The sequence below is a fragment of the Mauremys mutica genome, chromosome 6 (genome assembly GCF_020497125.1).
Source record: "Mauremys mutica isolate MM-2020 ecotype Southern chromosome 6, ASM2049712v1, whole genome shotgun sequence".
NCBI classification, from domain to species: Eukaryota; Metazoa; Chordata; order Testudines; family Geoemydidae; genus Mauremys; species Mauremys mutica.
This window is the reverse complement of record NC_059077.1, coordinates 17,487,632-17,506,469: the sequence shown is the minus strand read 5'-3', so window position 1 is coordinate 17,506,469 and position 18,838 is coordinate 17,487,632. Positions and strand designations below refer to the sequence as shown.

The window sequence follows — 18,838 nt, the reverse complement described above, 5'->3', positions numbered from 1 at the left end:
AAGGACTGGCACCTATATTAGGACACAGCTATGGCTGCATATGCCTGCAAACTAGTGATGACTGAATTACTATGTAAAATTTAAGAATCTCCTCTTCCGGACGACTCTCAGATATCAAAAACCAAACTTGTTCTGGATCTTCTGCAGGTTCTGAAATTTTGCATTTCTCTTTTCATTTCCAGTTTCTGGCTGAGTTTAGAGATGGAAATGCTTTAGAATTCACAAGAAAGGCTGCCCTCAAGAGAAATCCAGACTAATTTTGCAGACATTCAAGGGTCTAACATTTAAATCAATGGGAGTTGCATTCACAAAATGGATATGATAATCAATGCCACAGGACAGCCATCACAATAACCAACGTTCAAATAAGCATTTGAATATTTGGTTGCTTATCCAAACAAAATCCAGTTGTCAAAACTTTTGAGGTTTACCTATCATATATTTTAGATATTTTTGTACCATGGATATATTCAGTTTTGGGTTAATGTTCTATGATTAAAAGCCCCTCGTTAAAGTCCTATGAGTCAAATCCTGTTTTCCAGAGTAACTCAGACTTACTCCAGGATAAGAGTGCAGAATTTTGCCCTGTGGACCTATTTCAAAATAACTGACAATCTCTGCTAGCAGGAAAGAGGCTCTTTTTCAGAAAGGTGTATTTAAACCTGCTTTGCAGAAACAAGACAGTAGGCTGGGACATCATGGGATCCAATACCAGGACTATGAATTTGGTTGTCATCATGACAGATTTGCTTGCTTTGTTTTCAGTGGAAGTTCTTAGTTACAGATCTGACAGAACATAAAAACTCAACCTCTCACACAGATATGACTTCCTTAACTCTTAGGAAATATCTGACTAAAATCTTAGTCAATTGAATAAAAATACATTTTGGTAAGAAACATTTTCACAAACACACTGGAGTTCCTAACGAAGCATCTGAATTCCATCCTTCGCATCTGATTTCTTCCCCAATACATGGCTGTAGAAAATAATCTGAATTATTACCTCTGTTACAGTGCCATTTTACTCAAAATATTTTATTCAGGGATTCACATATAATTACCCACCTAATAAAAGGAACTATTAGGTTGTAAAGATCCCAGCCCTTCTGTGCTCTTTTAAAATTATGACCTACTCAAGCTTGAAATCAAAGGCAGAACTGAATGGAGTAATTCATCTGAAACTCTCTTATTGGGTTTTGCAGCCACCTAACTGATAAATATGCAAATCAGTTCCCTTTTGGTGATTCAACTGCATAAACAGGGATTAACTCTGAATGCAGCTGAAAATTCAGCAATAAAAAGTATGCTCACAAAATTTAGTCAATTCAAACAGTTATAGTTATCAATAAACACTGTAATATGAAGCTATACTACTAGAAGAGCGGGGAGAACACTGAAAGGGTTCCTCTAAGTTCACAGCAGTGTCCTGATGCTAAATTGTGGTTGGTTGGTTGTTTTTTAATTATGACTGAACAAGGAATATCCTACTGCAATCAAGCACCTGTAATTTGTTTCCCAATCATGCACCAGCTTCTTAGTTCATGTTCTTGAATTTGTTTCTTGTCTGTAAAAACTGTGCTGTGTCCATCACTGCTAACCGATACGTCTTATCTTCCACTGTGCCTGACCTAGGGTTGCTTTCCAATTTCCGCAGCCTCCACTGAGTTAAGGAGAAGTCATTGGTGACTGAATCACAGAGTTCATGGAACTGAGCAGTCTCAAACAAGAGCTGGAGTAGTAGAGAAAGGGTGGGAGGAACTTCACCCATTTTCCTCTTGCTGCTGTGAAAGGTGGCCCTGGAGGAGCTTTCAGATATCATCACAGTGCAGTATGGCACAAAGACCACCCATATTTAGAAGGTTTCAGAGTAGCAGGTGTGTTAGTCTGTATCCACAAAAAAGAACAAGGAGTACTTGTGGCACCTTAGAGATTAACACATTTATTTGAAGGTGCCACAAGTACTCCTGTTCTTTTTCCATATTTAGTGTTCTAGTCCAAGCTTAAGCACATCATCACTGTGTGTCAGAGAAGATTGCATATCATATCCTCTCTTTGTAAGTATACGGCAGCTGGCAGCATGCCACCAATGCAGATTTTTTTATGTTCCCATTCTCTGTAGCCAGATATAAAATGTTACCTATGGGAGGATTTCCAAAAACTTGCAAAAATGGGTGGACTTTACTGCAACTTGCTAATGCACACTGCTTGGGCAAGATGAGTGATTGAAATTACAAAAGAAATGGGAGTTATTTGTCTTGTTTTGTGCTGTTGGTAACACTTCCAATCCTTTGGTGCTATGTCATGATTATTTGTTACGGGTGCTTTCATATCAAACAAATATAAAAAACAAAAAAACACAAAGAGTGAACTTCCACACTGACAAATTATGGCATGGTATATGTTTAAAAATACATTTAAATGACATAAAACTAGATTTTCACCAAGAACTACACATCTCTATTAAGTAAAATGTGAGATAGTCATGACACCTCAAGTATTACAAAGGCGAGCAGATCAAAATGAGCAATCAAGTGGCATCACCTCGGGCTCTGCTGTCGTTGTTTACTTATTTGCAAGGGCCACACTTTAATTGCTTTAGATGCTTGATCTACAGTAATGTAGCATATTTTTAGTTATTTATTTTTTAGGACTCATCAAGAATCTTCCTTACGTTGAATGAATGGTACTGAAGAAAGGGCGGTTTTATGGGGTTGTGTATGTGTGGTGTATATGAAGTACTTGTATGCTGCAATGTTCCTGGATAATACAATTTATCTATTCATCAACAGCTGTTAGAAGGCTGAGCCTGTAATAGCATTAAGTTGCTTCATTAGCCCCTCCAAACTGGCCATTTGTTCACTCAGATCATCCTGTTCATATACCTGCAAAAAACCCAAATCAATAGTCAATGTGAGCTATAACCAAAAGTCTGTTTTAAAGGACACAGAAATGACAAGCAGGGGTAGAGCCTCTTGAAACAACACATTAAAACAGTTGTTCTCAGATTCATCACTTCACCCAACTGAGACCCAGTCACCTACTTGCTCCTCTTCCACTGCAGTCAGCAACCTCCTCTCCTATATATCTAGGTGAACTCAAGGACCAAACTCTGTGATGAGTCCTAGAGTTCCAGTATATGCCTTCCCACCAGCAATGTTGCTTGCAATACTCCAAATCTTGGATGATTCCAGAATGGCATGAGACTGAATGAATGAATGGGAATGCAGCCTTGGTGCACTGGGATGTACTATAGAGGTTGCTCCTGGGGTTCATAATGAAGGCCCTGATTCTGCAGGGTCTGAGCGCTCCCAACTCCCATTGTAGCCAGTGAGTCTTAACTCTTACCATTGCTGTTAATGGGATTTGAGGGCACTCAGCGCCTTGCAGGAGGTGTTCAGTATTAGGGTCTGTGACAGAAGTGTGTGTGTATGGGGTGGGGTACAGAGGACAGCCAATTGAGTATCTGTCATGAAACCTTAAATGACTGGCAAATGTACCTATCATTGGGAACCACTGACCTAAAACGTTGTGGAGACAAGAGCAAAATGAATGATTCTCTGCTTTGGATTCAAGGAGAGAGAACTCAAACACTAGTTTTTTATGTGGACTTTTCAAAGTAAATGATTTGAAAGCACTGTGGGAAATCTGCAGCCTAAAGGTCTGGACAGAGTTAAGAATCCAATAGCATAATCGTGCCTCTGCAGAAATAAACTTTAAAAACTCCCTCAATTCACCCCTCCGCCCCCAAAACTCTGACTACTTGAAGAGCCTAATAACTCCTATGCCATTATTCCTATAAGTGCTCACACACTTGCTGAGTTTGAAAAGTGTCCCTCTTGGGAAATAAATTGTGCTGCTGTTCTAAGATATTTAGAGCCGAAATAGCATTTCATGTTATCAAATGTTCTGTGCTAAATTACTCTTTATGTCAGTAATTTTACCAAAGAAGTAATTTTCATTTCTCTCCCCCAATACAAGACTCCATGTCCCTTATCTCCTCTATGTGGTAGAGCCAGTAGGACTTGGAAGAAGTTCAAAGAAATAGGCTGCAGTAATCCACAGGACTGCTCTGTGACCACATTGTTCAGTAATGGATTTTACCCACCAGTGCGCTGGCTCAGCACTACACTTCATTCCAAGCACTAGTGGTTTCAGTCCCATTGCTGTTGTAGGGTTAGACTCTAAATCATGGAATCATGTTACACTTGTTGAGTGAAGGTCCAGGTGATTGCCAGAATCAGGAAAAAAAACCCAACACAGCAAGGGGAGTAAATGCCACTTTGAAAAATAACTTCTTTAGTTAGACAAGGATATTTATCTTATCTGCTTTGGAAATAGCTTTGAGATCTGTGGATAAAAGCACCCGGGCATCAATCCTGCAACTAGATATGCATTTATAGGAGTCAGTGCAAAGCATTATCATCATTACAAAGAGCCACTAGTAGCATAAGCATCACTAGAAAAAAAGCTACTGGGTTAGGAAAGGGTCAGGTAATAAAAACCTATTTTTGGGTGATGGCTCCACACTTTGACCGCCTTTGACCGCCTAACATAGTGGGAGAAGAATTCTCTCGTAACAACGCAATAGCACATTGCTTATGATACGCCTAACAATACAAGGGAATTTAACTGTCCTATATTTATATGGGCAGCAGACCAAAAATCTCTCTGTGCACGTAAAAAACAGATTTCTTGCTTTCTCCCTTCCCCAAGGTTTCAAACATAAGAGGATTAGGTAACAAGATGCCAGATGAACCTCTCTCGTGATGCGTAGTAAGCCACTCGCACATGCAAGGAAATGAAAATATTGTACATAACTGTCTGTCTCCCTTATTTTTTTCTTCCTTTTTATTTAGTTTCTTTTGCTCTTTCTCCACCTTTTGTAAAGTACTGTGTCTAAGACTCTTAATAGGAGTTAATGGGATTGTTCTACATTTTCTGATTATTTTTCCAGGCATCTTTTCCCTCTGATCCTTTTTCATCTTACCTATCCCTTGCACATTATTTTTTACTCTCCACTGTCTGGTATTACTTTATCATCTTTAATTCCTTAACTTATTTTTTCTGACATCAGTTTTCTCATTCATTCTCTCTTCCATCAGTCCCTTTCTCCTTCTGGATCCCATGCCTGACAACTAGAATTGTTTTGATCTCTCAATCGGTACAAAAGAGATCATGTAAATAACAATTTGAATTATATATGCACACAACACAGGTTATCTGTCTATCTGTGTCAGGCACAGGCCCAGATCCAAAGGCCACTGAAGTCAGTAGAAATAATCTTACTCACGCTAGCAGGCTTTGGATGAAACCTGTTGTTCCTTAACTGCTACTCACTGGTATAACCTAATACAGCAAGTAGGCAGAGATGAAGCTGTTCAACTAAAGTGATTGGACAGAATATGATTTACAGCTATGACCCTGCACTTAAAGTTAATATGGTTTGCGATGAGACTCTTTTTTTTAAAGATTGTTCTTACGTTAGCTGGATCCTCTGTCTGTTTGTGGCCCTCTTCTGACACTTCTGGGGCTGTTGGCACCGAGACTGGAAGCAGAGGGGATCGTGCTTTTCCAGCTAATCCAAGTGATGCTGTTTTAACCTGAGCCTTGGGAAGATTAGGCCCTGAAAGAGGAAACAAATCACAATAATAATGTATGAATAATACATATAGGGGAAAATGAGGTTAAAGCCTTCTGTGCAAAATGCACTTGATTTAACTGGTTATAATTGGTTTTATATTTTCAATCCTAAATACAGATTATCTTTTCCAAATGTTCTTACATTGCTTCTTCCTGAAGGGAAGCCAGTGCCGATTGGACCACTCTTGTTGAAACTCTGTCAATTAGATTTCACTGTGAGCAAGCTCTGAATCCTCTTGCTGCCACATTCAGATGGTCAAGTATTTTGGGATGTCTTTGTAACTCAGAAGAAGCCATTTTTGCCACTAGGCCAGACCATGGTGGGCCCATCTCCCAAAATAGGACTTAAAATCTGCCCAGTACTAACACTTCAGTACTTGCGGGTGGTGGGAGAAGTAATAGTTGCTACACTTGCCACTCGTCTAATGAGTCACTGTGATGAGGTCCCCGGTGTTTTTTCTGGTGGAAATTAAAGGTCCTGTCGCATGTTTTATCTTTTAAAACAACAGGTAATAAAACCACTGTCCTGGTCAATGTGTCCTCTCAAAATACAATAGCTTCTAATGCTCATGGCTATGTGGAAACTATTGCTGGTGACATAATGGCTGGCTACTGCAAAGAGTATATGACTCTGATTTTAAAGACACTGGAATGGTTTGAAAATGAAACAAAATGTATAGTATTCATTAAAGAAATGGGCACATATCAAAGACTCATACTATTAGAGGTGAGGTTTTCAAAAGTGCTCAGCATTGGCCTAACTCTGCTCCCACTGAAGTCACTGGTAAAAGTCCCACACTACCAGTTGGGTAAAGCCAACACAATCCATTGCATCTACTTTATCCCTTTTCTTGAATATCCCTTAATCTGACTCTCTTCCGCCTTGCCTCTATGGACACTCAACCACTGCAATGCATGTTGGTTCCCTATGGTACATTTTAGGTTGATATCCCCAGGTTATCAGCACTCTCCAGATCGAAATTTGTTTGGCAGAGTACATTGCTTGCTAGGGTTGTGGACTCTCTCAAAGCATGGGTGCTATCAGTTATCAGGCGATCACTGCTAACACAGATGATCCCATTAGGGACAATGCTACATTTTCTACACTGTGCAAGACATTTTTTTATTCAGTTCATTTGTCACCCTGGGAATCGAGTCCAAAAATATATATATGAATGAATGAGCCCGGCCCTCTAGCCTCCCCTCCTTATCTCCCATAATTTTACTAGGAGCAAGGCTTTTAAGATTTCTGTGCTTTTGTCTACCCATGTGTAAAATGGGTATAATAATAATTACTTACCTCACATAGGTGAATTATATCTAGATATGGTCTCAAAACCATCACCATCTCTGCAGTATCGGAGTCATGTTAGGCTTAATTAATGAATGTTTGTAAACTGCTATAAGATCGTTGTATCAAAAATGCTAGGAGAAGGTGCAAGATGTCATTATATAATATTTTCTATGTCTATTATTACATCAGTTTGCTCTCCCTCCTTCATCTATAGACTAAATCATTGGGAGTAAGGTGCCTAAATACTTCTGAGGATCTGGGTTTACCTTACCAGATTGGATTATCGTGCCATCCAGTCTGATATCCTACCTCTAATAGTGGCCTATGTGTGATGCTTAAGAGGAACATGAACATCCCTCCTGGCCAAATAATACACCAATATCACCATCTTCCTGATGTCCTGACTCTGGTGGGAAATATCTGATGCCCTGAAGCATGAAAACTGATTATCCCATCTTAACAAGCAAATATCAGTTTTGGTCATACAAATTATCCAGCTGCTATTTAAATCCAGACTTATAGGGTTTAACTTTAATCATTCATTGCTCTTCTTCTTCCCCAAATAGGTTCCAATCTGATGAGCTCAGTCATTGTAGATCATTAATAGATCATGAAAAGTAATTCTCTGGGGCCATCAGTGGTGCTACCAAGAGGAATAACTCTACTATGGTAGGAAAGGCAGTTGCTGCCGCTGGAGAAGAGAAAGTACTCCCCTCCTCCCAATAAATGATTGCAGTCATGACCGTTTTTAGTATTTTTACAGCTCTGGTGAGTAGCCTGGGGACAAAAGCTGCAGATTAATTTTCCTGCATTTCAAATAATTGTTTTTACATTTTTAATTAGTTTAAAATGTGTATAACAGAGCTAAAACACTCAGGACCCGCAGCAGAGGAAACACAAAAGAGCAAAGAGAGAATGAAATTCCCCCCGCTTTAGAGACCCCCCTAGCACATTAGTTATAAATACAGTAACTTCCAATAAAGAATTATAAGACAAAGACTAAAAGGAAAAGAGACCCATGTATGTACACTCCCCAAGCGTCAGTCTCTTTGATAATACAAGTTTAACTGAAACAACAACAACAAAAAAGGAAAGTCAATACTGACTAAAAGAGATCACTAAAAAGATACAAACCCTTTGCTAGCTCCAGTTTAATAGCTAAAAAGGTTATTTAATAACTGGCGCACCAAACTTCCCAGTACTTGAAAGAAAGACTAGAAGACACAGCTTTCTCCAACAGATACAATCTCTTAAATGTCACAAATTCAAGTAAAAATTTTAAGAAAGAAAATGTGTTTAGCATCCAGTTCCTCAGATAAAAGTGATTTTCAAAGGGGAAGAGGCTTTTTTTTTTCTATTAAAGGATTTCTGCTGATGTGGAAGTGAATGCGTACACTCTTGTTTGCATTGGTGGAAGCATTCTTTAAAATTTGTGTTTGACCAAGCAATTTCTGGACCTGGCTGTGGCATCAGAATCTATTTGATATGATAAGAAATCAGTACATGGTGCAAGGCATGCAGAGGAAGAAAACAAAGATCCGAAGATAAAATGAGAAATCATCCAAAACCGAACTTTTAAATTCTATTTACACCAAGAAAAACATGATGAGTCAGAGGACGTACATGGGCATATCCATATTGATTTAAATGGAATTATGTCCATTTACACCAGCTGAGGATCTGCCTCTATAAATTATTAATACCCTTTTGTTTGTACAGCAGTTTCAAAATGCGCTCTGTATTTATCTGTCTGTATGATGCAGCGGGAGCAGAGACCAGAACTGGCTGAGAAGCCTGCATGACCCAAGCCCACAATACTGGGGGCCTTTCACCTATGGGTCACAGGTGGGAATTTTGCCAATGTTTGTAGTGATCAATGTTCAGTGGTCTACTATATATGAAACAGTAGAGTGGCTTCAGTCCAGTTGTGAAAGGCTGGGCCCCAACTGAGCAAAGCCCTTCCGCACATACTGAACTTTAAACATATGACTAGTGACTTCAATGTGGCATACACACATTCTGAAAGTACATGTTGAAATGCTTTGGTGAATAAGGACTTGGGCCTCCATATCACAAACCCCACAATTATAGTTACCACTCTTGGGCCTGGTCTACACTAGGAGTTTATGTCGAATTTAGCAGCGTTAATTCGATTTAACCGTGCACCCGTCCAAACCAGGAAGCTAATTAGTTCGACCTAGAGGGCTCTTTAGTTTGAATTCGGTACTCCACCCCGACGAGGGGAGTAGCGCTAAATTCGACATGCCTATGTCGAGTTAGCCTATGTGTGGACGGAAATCGACCTTAGTAGCTCCGGGAGCTATCCCACAGTGCACCACTGTGTTGACGCTCTGGACAGCAGTCCGAGCTCAGATGTTCTGATCAGCCATACAGGAAAAGCCCCGGGAAAATTTGAATTCCTTTTCCTGTCTGGCCATTTTGAATCTCAGTTCCTGGTTGGACATCGGGGCGAGCTCAGCAGCACCGGCAGCGATGCAGAGCTCTCCAGCAGAGGGGTCCATGCAATTTCAAAGTAGAAAGAGGGCCCCAGCATGGACTGACCAGGAAGTCTTGGATCTGATCGCTGTGTGGGGCGCTCATGTACCAGCAGAGCGCTCATGTACCAAACAGCTCTCATTCCCTAAAGTATGAGAATTGCTTCCCTTCCTGGCTCACCCGATCCAAAATCCCAGTTTCATCCCCCAACTGTGTAGTTGAGTATTAAAAATAGTTTGCTCTTCATTACTGTTTCCTTCATGTTTCTTTGCAGAAGACTTTGTGTGATGGGGAGATAGGGGAGTGTTAATTGCATAGGACAGCCACCATTACCAGGGTACAGACATGGGGGCAGGATCAACAGCAGGTCACACACAGAGTGCAGTCACTAGGCACCCGGGTCACTCTGCGAGGTGTCTGCTGCCCCAGGTCAGTCTGGGAGGTGTATGCTGCCCCAGGGTCCGAACGCCTGGCATCCACAAATGGCAAGGCAGGGTGCCCTTACCATGCCCTTCCACCCTAGCCATGAACCTCTCCGATGCCCTGAGCCCCAGCCAAAGCCATCATCCCCCTACACCTACTCACCCTTCCCACACACCCCTCACCCCTTCCTGCAAACCCACCCCTTCCTGCACACCCTCCGGTAACCGTCCTCCCCCCAGAGACCGCTGTAGGAGCAGGAGCCTGTCAGTCCTCGAGTGTAGAAGCGGTCTGTACATCACTGCACACCGTACCCACCACAGTCTGCGTCCCTGTTTGAACCCTTTAACGCGAATTCGTTAGTAAAGACAACTTTGTTAATTAAAAATGTTCCAATAACTTTATTTTTAAACGTCTGTTGGAAGGGGGGAAACCTGGTGAACGGGGTATGTAACCGCTGAAAAAAGTCAATAGTAACTGAAACAGGGGCAGGTTCAGCTTCTCTGTAAAGAGACTGGACAGTCATAGGTTACCCTGCTCACTGAGGAACCTAGCTTTCAAAGCCTCCCGGATGCACAGCGCTTCCCACTGGGCTCTTCTAATCGCACGGCTGTCTGGCTGAGCGTAATCAGCAGCCAGGCGATTTGCCTCAACCTCCCATCCCGCCATAAAGGTCTCCCCCTTGCTCTCACAGAGATTGTGGAGCACACAGCAAGCTGCAATAACAATGGGGATATTGGTTTCGCTGAGATCCGAGCGAGTCAGTAAGCTCCTCCATCTCCCCTTGAGACGTCCGAAAGCACACTCCACCACCATTCTGCACTTGCTCAGCCGGTAGTTGAAGAGCTCCTTGTCACTGTCCAGGGCGCCTGTATAGGGCTTCATGAGCCAGGGCATTAGCGGGTAGGCTGGGTCCCCGAGGATCACTGTAGGCATCTCCACATCCCCAACAGTTATTTTGTGTTCCGGGAAGAAACTACCTTCCTGCAGGCGTCTAAACAGACCAGAGTTCCTGAAAACACGCGTGTCATGAGCCTTGCCCGGCCACCCCACGTAGATGTTGGTAAAACGTCCCCTATGGTCCACCAGTGCTTGCAGCACCATTGAAAAGTAGCCCTTTCTGTTAATATACTGGCTGGCCTGGTGGGCTGGTCCCAGGATAGGGATGTGAGTGCCATCTATAGCCCCACCGCAGTTTGGGAATCCCATCGCGGCGAAGCCATCTATGACGACCTGGACGTTTCCCAGGGTCACTACCTTTGAGAGTAGTAGGTCAATGATTGCGTGGGCTACTTGCATCACAGCAACCCCCACGGTAGATTTGCCCACGCCAAAGTGGTTCGCTACTGACCGGTAGCTGTCTGGCGTGGCAAGTTTCCAGAGGGCTATGGCCACTCGCTTCTGCACAGTCAGGGCTGCTCGCATCCGGGTGTCCTGGCGCTTCAGGGCAGGGGCCAGCAAATCACACAGTTCAAGGAAAGTGCCCTTACGCATCCTGAAGTTTCGCAGCCACTGTGATTCATCCCAGACCTGCAGCACTATGCAGTCCCACCAGTCCGTGCTTGTTTCCTGGGCCCAGAATCGTCGTCCCATAGCATGAACGTGACCCATTGCCACCATGATCTCCGCGGCGCGGGATCCTGTGCTTTGTGAGAGGTCTGTGCCACTCTCACACTTCATGTCCTCACCGCGCTGCCGGAGCCTCCTCGCCCGATTTCTCAGCAGCTGACTGTGGAAGAGGTGGACGATAAGGTGCGAGGAGTTGACAACGGCCATAAGTGCAGCGATGATCGCAGCGGGCTCCATGCTCGCAGTGCTGTGGCATCCGCGCTGTCACTGACCAGAAAAGTGCGCAAACAGATTTCCCGCCGGCGCTTTCAGGGAGGGAGGGCGGGAGTGACGGTTGAATGACGACAGTTACCCAAAACCACCCTCGACACATTTTTCCCCCAGCAGGCATTGGTGGCTCTACCCAGCATTCCAATGGGAAGCGGGGACTGCGGGAACTGTGGGATAGCTGCCCAGAATGCACCGCTGCCAATGTCGACGTTTGCCCCGTTAGTGTGGACTCACAAAGTCGAATTAGTGTCCTTAGTGTGGATACACAAATTCGACTTCATAAGGTCGAATCCACAAATTCGACCTAAGTTAAATCGAACTACTCTTGTAGTGTAGACATACCCTTGTTGGAGGTCTCACTGGAGAGACCAATGACTGATTGCAATCACAAAAGTGGTTCCTCTGGGTCCCAGTTGAGACACAGTGAAGGGTCCTTTGCTGTATCTATTGTGGATAAAACAGGATTTCTATCTTCAGTACTATCCAGGCAGCACCTTTTGCAAGCTCTAAATTCAATCAGCATTGTTTTATTTATGCCTGGATACCCATGGCTCCTATAGGCTTTTAAAGGACTCAAGAGACCCTGGTTCAATTCCTAGCCCTGCCACTGGTTTGCTGGGTGACTTGGGTAGGGCATTTCCCTCCCTGTGCCTCAGTTTTGCCATCTGTAAAATGGGAATAATGATACTGACCTCCCTTTGTAAAGTGCTTTGACATCTAGAGATAAAAAGCACTATATAAGTGCTAGGTCCTCCTCCTCCTTCCTCTTCTTCCAACCAGTGTTCATTGGAGTGCAGACACAACTTGAATGGGAACATATGTCCTTGATTCCTCTGATGTGGTACAGAATAAAATAATGCAAGCCTGCTCTCCCAATATATTGTCTATACAATACATAACGTATTGTTGTTACAAGCACTTGCTTGGTGTTTGTGACCATAGCATCTGGGCCTTGACCCATGCATCCACATAGGTTTAGAGCTTACTTCAATTGTTTGCATGCTGATGTGCAATACGGCTGAAATAGAAAGCAGAGTAATGTAAAGTGTTCAGTAATGCCTTCTGAAATAAGACACTGCCTAGAATGTGCATCCGGCAGTCATAGATTATATAACTAATGCGCAAATTAAGCGTTTAATATTTTAAAATATTAAAGAGCAAAAAAAGTAAAAACACAGTTTAGGTGCTGGTGTGCAGAGACCACAGACTATCATGCGGACCGATATTGTCTTATTGTTCACTCATACTCCCCATCTGTCTGTATCCATGTGTTGTGTCTTATCTTATACTTAGCTCGGAAGCTCCCAGGGACAGGGACTGTTTTTTGTTTTGTGTTTGTACAGCACCCAGCACAATGGGCTTCTGGTCTAAGACTGGGGATTCTAGGTGCTACGGATCAAGAATACAATAAACTGTAAGAAGGTATGGGCAGGGACAGATCAAGAATACAATAAACTGTAAGAAGGTATGGGCATGGACCATACCTTCTTATACGTTTTTAAAGCACTAAGAGGACATCTGCATTAACCTGTGAAGAAAAAGAGTGCAACTGTGACCTCTGTAACTGTAGGATTTATTTTTATTTATATTAGCACCCAAAGGGCGCAATAAAATATATATTTATTCAGATTCCTATTGCAGTACAATTTGACTGGAACCTTTGGCTACCACTGTAACATAATGAAGAATAAAACTAAACAATTGCAAGTCAGACTTGCACCATGCTTGTTCCCTGGTTAACACAGATGTACTGTATAATGTTTCTTTCAACGAATGACTTCATCCTGTGACTTGCTTGATCTTCATGGATTTGGGGAGAAAGTAAACATTTTACATGGAGCAGAACGAGTTTATGTGAACTGCAGAAATATTCTGCTATAATATTCCTGCTGCAATGCATATTTGTACCTGTAAATCCCCTGGTAAAAATCCTGTTACTCATATGTAACTCATTATAGTAATTGGCCTTAAAGAGCTGATTTTCTGTACAAAGACAGATGTTCCCTCCTGGATATTGTTAATGAAAAGCCAAAATGACAATTAGCATTTTGTTTCCCCTTCAGCTCACAAAAACAACAGGCAATTTCTAAAGCTTGTAACTAAAATGACAACCAGAAAATGTTACTTAAGTAACCCTGCATTTAAAGTTCCCCAGTAAATGTTTACAGACGATAATCAAAACACCCACAGTATGTAATTTGATTAGTTGTACATACAAGTAAGAAACAAAGAATATTGAAAAGACCAAGCTCACCTTTCAGTAAATACACCGGACACAGAAGGTTGATGAGCTAAGTAAGCTAATGTATGCAAATGAATTACTAATTAAATTAACAACCATTTAGTTTCTAATGCTTCCGAACCCAGCAGGACCCTTAGAAGAAAAATAGGAACCGCTGGCTCATGAAGAGAAAAATGACAGTGCTCCTCAGGTGTAGTTCTAAGTAGCCACAGAATGAATTTACCGTTTTAAAGTTTTATTTCTCAGAAGGGTTATTAATTAAACACTTCATTTGCTCATTAGTTATACAGCATATGGCTGCTAAGTGAAAATTCCAGCTAGTGTCTTATTTCAGAAGGCCTTATTGAGCACATTACGTCACTCTGCATTATATATCAACAGCACTGCACATCAGTGGGCAAACAAGTGTTCTGTAACATCATTAAATGAAGATAACTGTAAATATATGTGTTTGCATGGGTGGTGGCCTAGATGCTGTGATATGGACACCAAGTAACTGTTTGTAACAGCAATATATTATGTACTGTATGGACATTGAGGTTAATAGCAAAACTCGAACTGACTTCCTGGGGCCAGAATTTCACTGGATGTGTTCAGTACTGGTCAGTCTATCTCTCAAAAGGTCTAGAAGTAACAGAATGGTTCCAGAGACAGCCACAAAATATATTAGGCTTGCTTAGTTCAGAGAGGATGTGAATAAAAGGGTGACATGTTAGAGGTATGTAAATCAGGCATGGTGAGCAGGGAGTCAATGGTCCACTTATACTTACCTTCTCTCATAAGGCAAGAAAAGGGAATATCCAATGAAATTTGGACACATCACATTGAAAACTGATTATAGGAGAGATGTTTTTACAGAATTCATAATCAACATAGAATTCACTGGCACAGGAAGTCGCCTGGATTATAAGAACACCCCTAAGTTTCAGTACAAAAGTGCTCAATACCTGAAGCTTCTATTGACATCAGCTGGAGGATGGGAATGTCCCCACACATCTGAAAATGGGTATGGGGGCCGATCCAAGGCCCAGTGAAGACCATGAGAGTCTATTGACTTTATGAGCTTTGAATCAGGTCCAGAATATATAAGAGATATAAACCTTAATGTTTAAACATGAAAGCCAGCCACCAACTACCTGCGTGTAGGATGCAATATCTCCAATGGAAAGATAATTCCATAATTGTCCACTATAGGATTTCTTGCACTTTCTTCTGAAGCATCTGGTTCTAACCACTGTAAGAAAAATGGTCCCTGACTAGATGGACCACTCGGGTGTGATTCAATATGGCAGTTCCTACATCCCTTTCTTATATTCTGTTCTTCCTACAAGTGTGCAGCCATAAACATCAATGCAGGCTGGGCAAGGTATCAGAGAGGCTATGAAAAGAGAATTTTGCTCTAAGAGGTATTGTTTGGGCACACCTTATTGGTTCCAGTTTTTAACTTACTAGTATTGAATCCACTGACTCCATAAAGAGTATTGGAGGATAATAACATGTTGCCAATTTTAATTCTGAATGAATTCCCCACCCCCTTCTCCATTCCAGCTAGTACAGATCATGGAATGTTTAGGGCTTACCCTCAGTAAGTCACGTAGCCAATTCCTCCCCACTCAGCCCCCAGGACTCTAACATGTCACGTGTATAACTAGTACTTTTAGCGTCAATCTCTTTTTTTGAAAATAACTCTTTCATCATTCACAGAGGTGCAGTTATTTAAAGAGTGGTATTTCCCCCCCTTTTACACAGAGAGTTTTTAAAACGTACTTTTAAGGTTTCATCGAACAATACTGAGAATGAGAGGAACTCCTATGTCTAATGAGGTTAACAATTTTATCTATTACTCACATATTGTATTTTCCCAGTTTCACCATAAAGTGGGAATTTGCAAACCGGGAATCATTTTAAAGTCAGAAATTGCTAGGCTCAAAGGGCAGAAGCTGACTGAATGTTTACACACTCTCCAGGGATTTAACAGCTAATTAGGCAGACATTCAAAAGACCACAAGAAAAAGACCAAGTGAGCTCAGGTAAAAGTCAAGCTGTTAACTAATTAACTAGCCTGTTACCATTGCAGGAAGGATCAACACATAGCAGCAGTGATTCATCATATAGAGAGTTTGCCTGTAAAAAGGAAACAGCTCCCAACAGACTCTGCAGAATTTAAGTTAGTCCCCAGTCGTGCAAACATTTATACATGTATTTGATTTCCAAGAGACAACTAATAGTAGTAAAGTTAAGCACATGCATAAACGTTTGTAGGATCAGGGCCTTATTTCCTATATAGGCTCCCAATTTCGCAAAACATTTACACACCTGCTTAACTTGAAGCATAAATAGTTTCAATATAGAATATAAATATATTTAATCTATACTAGATATTATATATCTTGGGGCTGAATTAAGTCTTTAGTTTTGTAAGAACTGGAGCCATTTCCTTGCAGCGTTAACAGAACTGTGAGACACTCTGTAGGATTGGACCATAAATCTCTAGGTAAGGTACTACAGACACACTGGAAGATATTTAAGCATTTCATTTAATACTTTCTTCCTATGTCTCAGATGCTTCTGACTATAAAGAAGGTGACAGACAAAACTTGAATCTTTATTTTTTTAGTTAGCAATAAAGAAATGTGAGGGTTTTATTGTTATGAATTTAATATTTGTGGAGGAGTTTCTGGGGTTATGTATATCGCAATGTGAAGAGGTCTTTTTTTCCCCCTTTCAGTTCCACACAACTACAACAGGAAATCACAAAAGGATCAAAGACGACTAACGGGTTATTTGATACTGACTGTACTAAAGTGTGTATTCTAACAGTTTAAATGTAGTTCTGAGCTTGCTTGTAACTACATGGCAGAATGTCCCCAGTAAGTGAGATGGTGCCTCTCAAGGGAACAGAATGTGAAACCATATGACAAATGTTTGAAGACTAGACTTTTTTACACTATAAGTAAAAAAAATGAAAGAAATAAAAAGATACTTACATCGTCAGTAAAAATGGAGCTTTTAAAAATGACTTTCCCAGATGATAATGAACAGCAGCTTGACTCATTCTATAAGGGAGATGCTTTTTAAAAGAGCCTAAGTTTCATTTGGGTAACTTTGATATTGTGGGGAAATAAATTCAAAAATGAAAACAGAAAAGAGAAAAAGGAAGAGGTCATTTTGTGAATTTCAAATGTACAGTACCAACTATTTCATGGAATTGCCCATTGGGAAGACTTTTGAAGGATGTTGACAAGCTTTTTTTTTGTATGTAATAAGTCTTCATGATAGGTGTAAAAAAATAGTGGATATAGAAAGGACACTTGAAGATGAAAACAATCACAGAGAATGTTAACACCTAGAATATGAAAGTCAAAGCCTTGAAACATAGGAGATGTTTGTTCTGTCCTTTCAGGGCCTCTCCATCAAAATTGCAGCTCTAAACTTTAAGAACATGAAGACATTTACAAACTTCAGTTGGGCATTATGATGTTTTCTTACAATTCCATTATATGAAGTTAATGCATATGTCAGAATTCCATGGAAAATCCGGTGACTGTTACGGTTTTACTTTACAACATCACATTGATCCTCTTTGTCTTTTACTTTTCAAAGACGAAAAAGGCTTTTCATCTCTCCTCAGGAAATATGCAATGAGATCAGTGAGCTATCAGTATAAAATGGATGTTGCTGGTCAGTGATAATGAACACAATCTCAATTGCATATTCATACATCCAAAAAAGGTTTGCTCTTCCACCTGTGTGACACTGAGGGCTTGTCTACACTTACATTTTATAGCCTCTAACTTGCTGGTTCAGGGGTGTGGAAAGCACTAGTGTAAACAGGGTCCGAGTGCTGGGAACATTGTGGAGGTGGATTATCAGGCGCTCTCTCCCAGCGCTTGCACGCGACCACACTCGCACTTCAAAGCGCTGCCTTGGGAGCGTTCCTGCAACAGCGCTTTGAAGTTTCCAGTGTAGCCATGCCCTGAACCAAGCCATATTAGATTGAATAGAGCTTTGAAATGTAGACTTGTTTTCTTAGAAGAATTGGAAGAAGGTAGTGATTGTATTGGTCTGTGTTTACCTATATCTTGTTAGAGCTTAACAACGTAACCAGATGGTTCCTGTCTGTTACTATCCTTTATCTTCAACTCAGCGAGCAGCCCCAGCGGTGCTCCCTGTGCTTATATCTACCACTCTTGGTGCAGCACCCCACACCTCAGAGGGTCTCGCAGAGCCATTAAGGCAGCACCCTGCCAGCCCACCACCTCTCCAACAACCTCGCAGCTTGTCCCCCCAAGGTGCTTTAGCATGGTGGGGGAGCCTTTGCCCACGTGTCTGCTCTGGCGACCTGCGCTCTGTACTGTGAATAGCAGGGAGCTGGCTGCAGAGGGAACCAGACTCAGTCTCCGCTCCCTCCTCAGCTGGATAAAGGTGTGACGCCCTTCAGCCTCGGCACATGGCATTATGGCCAGTGGCTGCCAGGGCAGAGGCCTCTGGGGCTGACTATGATGGTGAGGGAGGGGAGAAGAGGTAGAGAGTGGGAATGGGCCAGAATCACCAGTGGAGTCATTGCTGGAGCCTGGGCTGTGAAGCCTGTGGTCCAGAGAAGGCCAGTGCAGACCCTGAAGCGGGGAGGGTGGGATCAGAAGGTGCACAGATTCAGTGTGTTTCCCAGGGAGACTTCCCCTGCCAGCAGAACGCCTCTGGAGCCCAGAAGGAACTGAAAGCCCTTGGTGAAGGGGGCCTCAGTGCCACTGCCTGGCCTCCCCCCAGTTTGAGGGAGGGTGAGGGGGCTGCTCCAGGACAAAGCAGCAGCACTGGCCAGGGGCCAGAGGGATCAGTTTACAGAGAAAGTTCAAAAGAGACCAAATCTCTAGAGCTGAGTTCAGCAAAGGGTGGATGAGGAGTGGCCA

General features: G+C 42.0%; 1 protein-coding gene across 4 annotated transcripts in view; it reads right to left on the bottom strand.

The window, feature by feature from the left end:
* Positions 1–2,551: 2,551 nt before the first annotated feature.
* The window catches only part of DCC (DCC netrin 1 receptor), a 782,056-nt gene continuing 765,769 nt past the window's right edge, over positions 2,552–18,838 (bottom strand). For all 4 annotated transcript variants that reach the window (XM_045020222.1, XM_045020224.1, XM_045020225.1 and 1 more), the window contains exons 28-29: positions 5,481–5,623; positions 2,552–2,882 (exon numbers count right to left, since the gene is read on the bottom strand). In XM_045020222.1, the coding sequence (XP_044876157.1) occupies positions 2,793–2,882; positions 5,481–5,623 (233 nt within the window). In that variant the 3' untranslated portion in view covers positions 2,552–2,792. The remainder of the gene's footprint in view (positions 2,883–5,480; positions 5,624–18,838) is intronic.